The 14,285-nt window shown below is 42.7% G+C and overlaps 1 protein-coding gene across 3 annotated transcripts in view; it reads right to left on the bottom strand.

Annotated features, from left to right (window-relative positions):
- The window catches only part of DRC7 (dynein regulatory complex subunit 7), a 102,004-nt gene that overhangs the window by 14,901 nt on the left and 72,818 nt on the right, over positions 1–14,285 (bottom strand). For all 3 annotated transcript variants that reach the window (XM_088458427.1, XM_088458428.1, XM_088458429.1), the window contains one exon: positions 2,145–2,214. In XM_088458427.1, the coding sequence (XP_088314553.1) occupies positions 2,145–2,214 (70 nt within the window). The remainder of the gene's footprint in view (positions 1–2,144; positions 2,215–14,285) is intronic.

Below are 14,285 nucleotides of genomic sequence, written 5' to 3'. Positions count from 1 at the left end.
GACATTTTCCTGGAGATCTGCGTATGTGTGGTAGAGTGGCAGTTCCAGAGTCTACTCAGCTCATGTGCTGGCAAGAGGGGGGTGGGGGCAGCATGGAGACTGTCCACGGACCCCGGCTACTCTAGAAGGAAGGGAGTGCGCCCCACCATATACTGGGAGAGTGTGTGGACAGGATTACTATCTAGGTTGCGGCATGGTAATAGTAGTGGAACCTCAGAGGGTAGTTATCTGGGCATCCTCCTCACAATGACCTGATTATAGCGGTAGGATAAGTCCTGGTGCCATAGCTGGGTATACCTCATGTGCCCTGGCTCAGGTGCCCCTCCTCACAATGACCTGATTACAGCGGTGGGATAAGTCCTGGTGCCATAGCTGGGTATACCTCATGTGCCCTGGGTCAGGTGCCCCTCCTCACAATGACCTGATTATAGCGGTGGGATAAGTCCTGGTGCCATAGCTGGGTATACCTCATGCCCTGGGTCAGGTGCCCCTCCTCATAATGACCTGATTATAGCGGTGGGATAAGTCCTGGTGCCATAGTTGGGTATACCTCATGTGCCCTGGGTCAGGTGCCCCTCCTCACAATGACCTGATTATAGCAGTGGGATAAGTCCTGGTGCCATAGCTGGGTATACCTCAGGTGCCCCTCCTCCCGCGTGTTTGTAAAACCTTGTACAGGATGTCACACGCTGGCTTCTGTCTCATGGCGAAACCTGAGAGGATGGCAGCAGTCCGCTGGCCTGCGCTGATTGAGTTATAGGTCACAGGGAAGGACCAACAATACATCAGTACTTCACTCTGAGGGGTCGTTATTTATTTCCTCATGTAGTTAGTAATAGGCCCCAATGTACCTGGTGGCTTCTCTAAGAACTACGCTAAGAGCCAGAAATCAGAAACACTATCGCCACGTAACCTGGTGATTTGTGTTTTCTGGGCAACTGATCAAGGGTCCAATGTCAGGACATGAGCTCCAATTAGAGCCCGTCCCAGCAATTAGTAAATGTTTGGAACAGTTGCCATGTGCATTGGGAAGAGCTCCAGCCAGTGGAGAGGCATCAGGAGGTGTCCCCATGGCACTAGAGCTCCTCAGGAGGCGTCCCCATGGCACTAGAGCTCCTCAGGAGGCGTCCCCATGGCACTAGAGCTCCTCAGGAGGCGTCCCCATGGCACTAGAGCTCCTCAGGAGGCGTCCCCATGGCACTAGAGCTCCTCAGGAGGCGTCCCCATGGCACTAGAGCTCCTCAGGAGGCGTCCCCATGGCACTAGAGCTCCTCAGGAGGCGTCCCCATGGCACTAGAGCTCCTCAGGAGGCGTCCCCATGGCACTAGAGCTCCTCAGGAGGCGTCCCCATGGCACTAGAGCGCCTCAGGAGGCGTCCCCATGGCACTAGAGCGCCTCAGGAGGCGTCCCCATGGCACTAGAGCTCCTCAGGAGGCCTCCCCATGGCATTAGAGCTCCTCAGGAGGCGTCCCCATGGCACTAGAGCGCCTCAGGAGGCGTCCCCATGGCACTAGAGCTCCTCAGGAGGCGTCCCCATGGCACTAGAGCTCCTCAGGAGGCGTCCCCATGGCACTAGAGCTCCTCAGGAGGCGTCCCCATGGCAATAGAGCTCCTCAGGAGGTGTCCCCATGGCACTAGAGCTCCTCAGGAGGTGTCCCCATGGCACTAGAGCTCCTCAGGAGGTGTCCCCATGGCACTAGAGCTCCTCAGGAGGTGTCCCCATGGCACTAGAGCTCCTCAGGAGGTGTCCCCATGGCACTAGAGCTCCTCAGGAGGTGTTCATTAATGGACGGGCTAAGAAAGCTCCATTTTCTGGGGCTTATTAAATAGCTCAATAGCGTTGTCTCCACAGAACACTATAGGACTGGTTCCCTCAGTTTATCTCCGATATCTCCTGCTTTCTAGCCCTCTTAAATAGGGGAGAAACGTAAATCTTCTTTAAATGCGTTAAACAGTCGATTTACAGCCAGAATGATGTTACTAGGCCCCATAGCAGCATGAATGTGCCTGTCCTCTAGCGCAGATCACGCATCAGCCCACACAGGATCGTCCCATGCCGCAATGGATGCCATTTAACCAACCTATAAAATGCTAGTGTACTGTTCTGCAAATACTCCCAGAGACCCTCAGTGCCAGCTACAAACCTTTTGCCGTTATCACAATGGGCAGAACCCAAGATGGCGGCAACTGCGAGATCTTCTTACTGTCCTGTTCCTGCGAGAGAGAAGAAATCGGTCATAGTTACACAACTAATTACTGTGGTTCTCCTCCCCCGGTCTGTGAGCCGGATTCAGAGAAGTACGTTACGCCGGTGTTATCGCAGTTGAGTGATTATCGGCTATCTGCGCATGTGAGTCGCATTGTGTATGTGTCAAAGTCCATTACCATAGTTGCAAGCAGCGACATTTAGTCACAGTGACTGACAGTTAAGGGGCGTTTGGGGGAGGTGACTCAATATACCGCTAAAAACACAGGCATGCGGCAACCATTTCCGGGGCGTGCACTGCCTGCGCTTACCATCCTGTACGCACAAAACATGGCTCCGGCGACCATAGGGTAACTCCGGAGGACGATTGCTGAAGGATCTGTGTATGCGGCTGTGTATTAGTGTATGCAGATGCTTGGATTTGTTTGGGCGCCTTTATATCCTGGTGTCACATATCCTCTGCGTACAAAGTCTCAGCAACGGCAATAGCGTTCGTCTCTGACACAGGCCCCGCGTCTATCTCTAAGCTTAGGTTCAACCCATACATCGTATGAGAATATAGTCAGCGGGTCAGCAGGAATATATACACTATGTGCCCTCTGTCATTTTCCACACCTGGGAAAGACATTTGGATGTATATTTTGCCATATTATATGGTTTGAGGACTGCACTCCAAATATTGAACGTCAAGTTTATTGATGAGAGTGCAGGCTATGGAATGATTTCATTATGTATCCTATATATGTGTATTGTTACTTTATTTCACCCTCGTACAACCATGATTTCCTTTGGCCATCGGTCAGGGGCGCAGAAGGGGGGGCGGGTACTAATAACCTGGACCCAGGCTTGTTGGAGGGGCCCGGTGGGGGCCCAGGTCCAACGCCAACCCCCCTCCCCCCACCTGTCAGCAGCCCAGCACATGCTGCTGTGTGCTGGGCTGCAGTGGGGGACAGCTAATGAGCGGGAGCAGTCTTCCCTGCTGGTAGGGGGGGGGAGATCACATTGACCACGTCCCCGCACCAGGATTTGCACCGGGCTAAGGGGTTCACAGTGCCCCTCTCCCCAACACACAGCACTGCAAAAAAAAAGTTTCTCCCATATGGGGCGTGGCCACGCCTCCCATGGTTAGACCACACCCCTTTCTCCAGGCCAGATATCTATACCCCTGCCAACAGGTTATATTTTCAGGGCCCTACATGTGGTCCCAAGGCCCAGGGTTGTAGCCAATCAACAGTGCACCCTGTGCTGGCACTGCCCCCCGAACATGTGACATCTGAGGGGGCAGAGCCGCTACCACCAGGGGAAGAAGCTGAACTTCCCAAGTGTCCTGCTTATTATTATTCTGCTATTACTATCACACACCCGTATATTAGTGATGTCACAGTATAATACTGTATCTAGCGGCTGACACATGACACCACAGCAGTGTCCTGCTTATTATTATTCTGCTATTACTATCACACACACGAATATTAGTGATGTCACAGTATAATGCTGTATCTAGCGGCTGACACATGACACCACAGCAGTGTCCTGCTTATTATTATTCTGCTATTACTATCACACACACGTATATTAGTGATGTCACAGTATAATACTGTATCTAGCGGCTGACACATGACACCACAGCAGTGTCCTGCTTATTATTATTCCGCTATTACTATCACACACCCGTATATTAGTGATGTCACAGTATAATACTATATCTAGCGGCTGACACATGACACCACAGCAGTGTCCTGCTTATTATTATTATTCTGCTATTACTACCACACACCCGTATATTAGTGATGTCACAGTATAATACTGTATCTAGCGGCTGACACATGACACCACAGCAGTGTCCTGCTTATTATTATTCCGCTATTACTATCACACACCAGTATATTAGTGATGTCACAGTATAATACAATATCTAGGGGCTGACACATGACACCACAGCAGTGTCCTGCTTATTATTATTATTCCGCTATTACTATCACACACCAGTATATTAGTGATGTCACAGTATAATACAATATCTAGGGGCTGACACATGACACCACAGCAGTGTCCTGCTTATTATTATTATTCTGCTATTACTATCACACACCCGTATATTAGTGATGTCACAGTATAATACTGTATCTAGCGGCTGACACATGACACCACAGCAGTGTCCTGCTTATTATTATTATTCTGCTATTACTACTACACACCCGTATATTAGTGATGTCACAGTATAATACTGTATCTAGCGGCTGACACATGACACCACAGCAGTGTCCTGCTTATTATTATTCCGCTATTACTATCACACACCCGTATATTAGAGATGTCACAGTATAATACTGTATCTAGCGGCTGACACATGACACCACAGCAGTGTCCTGCTTATTATTATTCCGCTATTACTATCACACACCCGTATATTAGTGATGTCACAGTATAATACTATATCTAGCGGCTGACACATGACACCACAGCAGTGTCCTGCTTATTATTATTACTCTGCTATTACTATCACACACCCGTATATTAGTGATGTCACAGTATAATACTGTATCTAGCGGCTGACACATGACACCACAGCAGTGTCCTGCATATTATTATTATTCTGCTATTACTACCACACACCCGTATATTAGTGATGTCACAGTATAATACTGTATCTAGCGGCTGACACATGACACCACAGCAGTGTCCTGCATATTATTATTATTATTCTGCTATTACTATCACACACCCGTATATTAGTGATGTCACAGTATAATACTGTATCTAGCGGCTGACACATGACACCACAGCAGTGTCCTAATTACTATGATTCTGCTATTACTATCACACACCCGTATATTAGTGATGTCACAGAATAATAATGTATCTAGCGGCTGACACATGACACCACAGCAGTGTCCTGCTTATTATTATTATTCTGCTATTACCACCACACACCCGTATATTAGTGATGTCACAGTATAATACTGTATCTAGCAGCTGACACATGACACCACAGCAGTGTCCTGCTTATTAGTAATAGCAGAATAATAATATCACACACCCGTATATTAGTGATGTCACAGTATAATACTGTATCTAGCGGTTGACACATGACACCACAGCAGTGTCCTGCTTATTATTACTCTGCTATTACTATTACACACCCGTATATTAGTGATGTCACAGTATAATACTGTATCTAGCGGCTGACACATGACAAAACAGCAGTGTCCTGCTTATTATTACTCTGCTATTACTATTACACACCCGTATATTAGTGATGTCACAGTATAATACTGTATTTAGCGGCTGACACATGACACCACAGCAGTGTCCTGCTTATTATTATTATTCTGCTATTACTATCACACACCCGTATATTAGTGATGTCACAGTATAATACTGTATCTAGCGGCTGATACATGACACCACAGCAGTGTCCTGCTTATTATTATTCTGCTATTACTATCACACACCCGTATATTAGTGATGTCACAGTATAATACTGTATCTAGCGGCTGATACATGACACCACAGCAGTGTCCTGCTTATTATTATTACTCTGCTATTACTATCACACACCCATATATTAGTGATGTCACAGTATAATACTGTATCTAGCAGCTGACACATGACACCACAGCAGTGTCCTGCTTATTATTATTACTCTGCTATTACTATCACACACCCGTATATTAGTGATGTCACAGTATAATACTGTATCTAGCGGCTGACACATGACACCACAGCAGTGTCCTGCTTATTATTATTATTCTGCTATTACCATCACACACCCGTATATGTATATTAGTGATGTCACAGTATAATACTGTATCTAGCAGCTGACACATGACACCACAGCAGTGTCCTGCATATTATTATTATTCTGCTATTACTATTACACACCCGTATATTAGTGATGTCACAGTATAATACGGTATCTAGCGGCTGACACATGACACCACAGCAGTCTCCTGCATATTATTATTACTCTGCTATTACTATCACACACCCGTATATTAGTGATGTCACAGTATAATACTGTATCTAGCAGCTGACACATGACACCACAGCAGTGTCCTGCATATTATTATTACTCTGCTATTACTATCACACACCCGTATATTAGTGATGTCACAGTATAATACTGTATCTAGCGGCTGACACATGACACCACAGCAGTGTCCTGCTTATTATTATTATTCTGCTATTACCATCACACACCCGTATATGTATATTAGTGATGTCACAGTATAATACTGTATCTAGCAGCTGACACATGACACCACAGCAGTGTCCTGCATATTATTATTATTCTGCTATTACTATTACACACCCGTATATTAGTGATATCACAGTATAATACGGTATCTAGCGGCTGACACATGACACCACAGCAGTGTTCTAATTACTATTATTCTGCTATTACTATCACACACCCGTATATTAGTGATGTCACAGTATAATACGGTATCTAGCGGCTGACACATGACACCACAGCAGTGTCCTAATTACTATTATTCTGCTATTACTATCACACACCCGTATATTAGTGATGTCACAGTATAATACTGTATCTAGCGGCTGACACATGACACCACAGCAGTGTCCTAATTACTATTATTGTGCTATTACTATCACACACCCGTATATTAGTGATATCACAGTATAATACTGTATCTAGCGGCTGACACATGACACCACAGCAGTGTCCTGCTTATTATTATTATTCTGCTATTACTATCACACACCCGTATATTAGTGATGTCACAGTATAATACTGTATCTAGCGGCTGACACATGACACCACAGCAGTGTCCTGCTTATTATTATTCTGCTATTACTATCACACACCCGTATATTAGTGATGTCACAGTATAATATTGTATCTAGCGGCTGACACATGACACAACAGCAGTGTCCTAATTACTATTATTCTGCTATTACTATCACACACCCGTATATTAGTGATGTCACAGTATAATACTGTATCTAGCGGCTGACACATGACACCACAGCAGTGTCCTGCTTATTATTATTCTGCTATTACTATCACACACCCGTATATTAGTGATGTCACAGTATAATACCGTATCTATCGACTGACACATGACACCACAGCAGTGTCCTAATTACTATTATTCTGCTATTACTATCACACACCCGTATATTAGTGATATCACAGTATAATACTGTATCTAGCGGCTGACACATGACACCACAGCAGTGTCCTGCTTATTATTATTATTCTGCTATTACTATCACACACCCGTATATTAGTGATGTCACAGTATAATACTGTATCTAGCGGCTGACACATGACACCACAGCAGTGTCCTGCTTATTATTACTCTGCTATTACTATCACACACCCGTATATTACTTATGTCACAGTATAATACTGTATCTAGCGGCTGACACATGACACCACAGCAGTGTCCTAATTACTATTATTCTGCTATTACTATCACACACTCGTATATTAGTGATGTCACAGTATAATACTGTATCTAGCGGCTGACACATGACACCACAGTAGTGTCCTGCTTATTATTATTATTCTGCTATTACTATCACACACCCGTATATTAGTGATGTCACAGTATAATACTGTATCTAGCGGCTGACACATGACACCACAGCAGTGTCCTAATTACTATTATTCTGCTATTACTATCACACACTCGTATATTAGTGATGTCACAGTATAATACTGTATCTAGCGGCTGACACATGACACCACAGCAGTGTCCTGCTTATTATTATTATTCTGCTATTACTATCACACACCCGTATATTACTGATGTCACAGTATAATACTGTATCTAGCGGCTGACACATGACACCACAGCAGTGTCCTAATTACTATTACTCTGCTATTACTATCACACACCCGTATATTAGTGATGTCACAGTATAATACTGTATCTAGCAGCTGACACATGACACCACAGCAGTGTCCTGCTTATTAGTAATAGCAGAATAATAATATCACACACCCGTATATTAGTGATGTCACAGTATAATACTGTATCTAGCGGCTGACACATGACACCACAGCAGTGTCCTAATTACTATTACTCTGCTATTACTATCACACACCCGTATATTAGTGATGTCACAGTATAATACTGTATCTAGCGGCTGACACATGACACCACAGCAGTGTCCTGCTTATTATTACTCTGCTATTACTATTACACACCCGTATATTAGTGATGTCACAGTATAATACTGTATCTAGCGGCTGACACATGACACCACAGCAGTGTCCTGCTTATTATTATTCTGCTATTACCACCACACACCCGTATATTAGTGATGTCACAGTATAATACTGTATCTAGCGGCTGACACATGACACCACAGCAGTGTCCTGCTTATTATTATTCTGCTATTACTATTACACACCCGTATATTAGTGATGTCACAGTATAATACCGTATCTAGCGGCTGACACATGACACCACAGCAGTGTCCTAATTACTATTACTCTGCTATTACTATTACACACCCGTATATTAGTGATGTCACAGTATAATACTGTATCTAGCGGCTGACACATGACACCACAGCAGTGTCCTGGTTATTATTATTACTCTGCTATTACTACCACACACCCGTATATTAGTGATGTCACAGTATAATACTGTATCTAGCGGCTGACACATGACACCACAGCAGTGTCCTAATTACTATTATTCTGCTATTACTACCACACACCCGTATATTAGTGATGTCACAGTATAATACTGTATCTAGCGGCTGACACATGACACCACAGCAGTGTCCTAATTACTATTATTCTGCTATTACTATCACACACCCGTATATTAGTGATGTCACAGTATAATACTGTATCTAGCGGCTGACACATGACACCACAGCAGTGTCCTGCTTATTATTATTATTCTGCTATTACTATCACACACCCGTATATTAGTGATGTCACAGTATAATACTGTATCTAGCGGCTGACACATGACACTACAGCAGTGTCCTGCTTATTATTATTCTGCTATTACTATCACACACCCGTATATTAGTGATGTCACAGTATAATACTGTATCTAGCGGCTGACACATGACACCACAGCAGTGTCCTAATTACTATTATTATTCTGCTATTACTATCACACACCCGTATATTAGTGATGTTACAGTATAATACTGTATCTAGCGGCTGACACATGACACCACAGCAGTGTCCTAATTACTATTACTCTGCTATTACTATTACACACCCGTATATTAGTCATGTCACAGTATAATACTGTATCTAGCGGCTGACACATGACACCACAGCAGTGTCCTAATTACTATTATTCTGCTATTACCACCACACACCCGTATATTAGTGATGTCACAGTATAATACTGTATCTAGCGGCTGACACATGACAACACAGCAGTGTCCTAATTACTATTATTCTGCTATTACTACCACACACCCGTATATTAGTGATGTCACAGTATAATACTGTATCTAGCGGCTGACACATGACACCACAGCAGTGTCCTGCTTATTATTATTCTGCTATTACTATCACACACCCGTATATTAGTGATGTCACAGTATATTACTGTATCTAGCGGCTGACACATGACACCACAGCAGTGTCCTAATTACTATTACTCTGCTATTACTATTACACACCCGTATATTAGTGATGTCACAGTATAATACTGTATCTAGCGGCTGACACATGACAGCACAGCAGTGTCCTAATTACTATTACTCTGCTATTACTACCACACACCCGTATATTAGTGATGTCACAGTATAATACTGTATCTAGCGGCTGACACATGACACCACAGCAGTGTCCTGGTTATTATTATTACTCTGCTATTACTACCACACACCCGTATATTAGTGATGTCACAGTATAATACTGTATCTAGCGGCTGACACATGACACCACAGCAGTGTCCTGCTTATTATTATTCTGCTATTACTATCACACACCCGTATATTAGTCATGTCACAGTATATTACTGTATCTAGCGGCTGACACATGACACCACAGCAGTGTCCTAATTACTATTACTCTGCTATTACTATTACACACCCGTATATTAGTGATGTCACAGTATAATACTGTATCTAGCGGCTGACACATGACAGCACAGCAGTGTCCTAATTACTATTACTCTGCTATTACTACCACACACCCGTATATTAGTGATGTCACAGTATAATACTGTATCTAGCGGCTGACACATGACAGCACAGCAGTGTCCTAATTACTATTACTCTGCTATTACTACCACACACCCGTATATTAGTGATGTCACAGTATAATACTGTATCTAGCGGCTGACACATGACACCACAGCAGTATCCTGCTTATTATTATTATTCTGCTATTACTAACACACACCCGTATATTAGTGATGTCACAGTATAATACTGTATCTAGCGGCTGACACATGACACCACAGCAGTCTCCTGCTTATTATTATTCTGCTATTACTACCACACACCCGTATATTAGTGATGTCACAGTATAATACTGTATCTAGCGGCTGACACATGACACCACAGCAGTGTCCTAATTACTATTATTCTGCTATTGCTATCACACACCCGTATATTAGTGATGTCACAGTATAATACTGTATCTAGCGGCTGACACATGACACCACAGCAGAGTCCTAATTACTATTATTCTGCTATTACTATCACACACCCGTATATTAGTGATGTCACAGTATAATACTGTATCTAGCGGCTGACACATGACACCACAGCAGTGTCCTAATTACTATTATTCTACTATTACTATCACACACCTGTATATTAGTGATGTCACAGTATAATACTGTATCTAGCGGCTGACACATGACACCACAGCAGTGTCCTGCTTATTATTATTCTGCTATTACTATCACACACCCGTATATTAGTGATGTCACAGTATAATACTGTACCTAGCAGCTGACACATGACACCACAGCAGTGTCCTAATTACTATTACACACCCGTATATTAGTGATGTCACAGTATAATACTGTATCTAGCGGCTGACACATGACACCACAGCAGTGTCCTGCTTATTATTATTATTCTGCTATTACTATCACACACCCGTATATTAGTGATGTCACAGTATAATACTGTATCTAGCGGCTGACACATGACACCACAGCAGTGTCCTAATTACTATTATTATTCTGCTATTACTATCACACACCCGTATATGTATATTAGTGATGTCACAGTATAATACTGTATCTAGCGGCTGACACATGACACCACAGCAGTGTCCTAATTACTATTAATCTGCTATTACTATCACACACCCGTATATTAGTGATGTTACAGTATAATACTGTATCTAGCGGCTGACACATGACACTACAGCAGTGTCCTGCTTATTATTATTCTGCTATTACAATCACACACCCGTATATTAGTGATGTCACAGTATAATACTGTATCTAGCGGCTGACACATGACACTACAGCAGTGTCCTGCTTATTATTATTACTCTGCTATTACTACCACACACCCGTATATTAGTGATGTCACAGTATAATACTGTATCTAGCGGCTGACACATGACACTACAGCAGTGTCCTGCTTATTATTATTCTGCTATTACTATCACACACCCATATATTAGTGATGTCACAGTATAATACTGTATCTAGTGGCTGACACATGACACCACAGCAGTGTCCTGCTTATTATTATTCTGCTATTACAATCACACACCCGTATATTAGTGATGTCACAGTATAATACTGTATCTAGCGGCTAACACATAACACCACAGCAGTGTCCTGCTTATTATTATTCTGCTATTACTATCACACACCCGTATATTAGTCATGTCACAGTATAATACTGTATCTAGCGGCTGACACATGACACTACAGCAGTGTCCTGCTTATTATTATTCTGCTATTACTATCACACACCCGTATATTAGTGATGTCACAGTATAATACTGTATCTATTGGCTGACACATGACACCACAGCAGTGTCCTGCTTATTATTATTCTGCTATTACAATCACACACCCGTATATTAGTGATGTCACAGTATAATACTGTATCTAACGGCAGACACATGACACCACAGCGGTGTCCTAATTACTATTATTCTGCTATTACCACCACACACCCGTATATTAGTGATGTCACAGTATAATACTGTATCTAGCGGCTGACACATGACACCACAGCAGTGTCCTGCTTATTATTATTCTGCTATTACCACCACACACCCGTATATTAGTGATGTCACAGTATAATACTGTATCTAGCGGCTGACACATGACACCACAGCAGTGTCCTGCTTATTATTATTCTGCTATTACCACCACACACCCGTATATTAGTGATGTCACAGTATATTACTGTATCTAGCGGCTGACACATGACACCACAGCAGTGTCCTGCTTATTATTATTCTGCTATTACTATCACACACCCGTATATTAGTGATGTCACAGTATAATACTGTATCTAGCGGCTGACACATGACACCACAGCAGTGTCCGGCTTATTATTAGTCTGCTATTACTATCACACACCCGTATATTAGTGATGTCACAGTATAATACTGTATCTAGCGGCTGACACATGACACCACAGCAGTGTCCGGCTTATTATTAGTCTGCTATTACTATCACACACCCGTATATTAGTGATGTCACAGTATAATACTGTATCTAGCGGCTGACACATGACACCACAGCAGTGTCCTAATTACTATTATTATTCTGCTATTACTATCACACACCCGTATATGTATATTAGTGATGTCACAGTATAATACTGTATCTAGCGGCTGACACATGACACCACAGCAGTGTCCTAATTACTATTAATCTGCTATTACTATCACACACCCGTATATAAGTGATGTCACAGTATAATACTGTATCTAGCGGCTGACACATGACACTACAGCAGTGTCCTGCTTATTATTATTCTGCTATTACTATCACACACCCGTATATTAGTGATGTCACAGTATAATACTGTATCTATTGGCTGACACATGACACCACAGCAGTGTCCTGCTTATTATTATTCTGCTATTACAATCACACACCCGTATATTAGTGAGGTCACAGTATAATACTGTATCTAGCGGCTGACACATGACACCACAGCAGTGTCCTAATTACTATTACTCTGCTATTACTATTACACACCCGTATATTAGTCATGTCACAGTATAATACTGTATCTAACGGCAGACACATGACACCACAGCGGTGTCCTAATTACTATTATTCTGCTATTACCACCACACACCCGTATATAAGTGATGTCACAGTATAATACTGTATCTAGCGGCTGACACATGACAACACAGCAGTGTCCTGCTTATTATTATTCTGCTATTACCACCACACACCCGTATATTAGTGATGTCACAGTATAATACTGTATCTAGCGGCAGACACATGACAACACAGCAGTGTCCTGCTTATTATTATTCTGCTATTACCACCACACACCCGTATATTAGTGATGTCACAGTATAATACTATATCTAGCGACTGACACATGACACAACAGCAGTGTCCTAATTACTATTATTCTGCTATTACCACCACACACCCGTATATTAGTGATGTCACAGTATAATACTGTATCTAGCGGCAGACACATGACACCACAGCAGTGTCCTGCTTATTATTATTCTGCTATTACCACCACACACCCGTATATTAGTGATGTCACAGTATAATACTGTATCTAGCGGCAGACACATGACACCACAGCAGTGTCCTGCTTATTATTATTCTGCTATTACTATCACACACCCGTATATTACTTATGTCACAGTATAATACTGTATCTAGCGGCTGACACATGACACCACAGCAGTGTCCTGCTTATTATTATTATTCTGCTATTACCACCACACACCCGTATATTAGTGATGTCACAGTATAATACTGTATCTAGCGGCTGACACATGACACCACAGCAGTGTCCTAATTACTATTATTCTGCTATTACTATCACACACCCGTATATTAGTGATGTCACAGTATAATACTGTATCTAACGGCTGACACATGACACCACAGCAGTGTCCTAATTACTATTATTCTACTATTACTATCACACA

Source organism: Taudactylus pleione, unplaced genomic scaffold, assembly GCF_031769625.1.
Source record: "Taudactylus pleione unplaced genomic scaffold, aTauple2 ptg000832l, whole genome shotgun sequence".
NCBI classification, from domain to species: Eukaryota; Metazoa; Chordata; class Amphibia; order Anura; family Myobatrachidae; genus Taudactylus; species Taudactylus pleione.
This window is presented reverse-complemented; position numbering and strand designations above follow the sequence as displayed.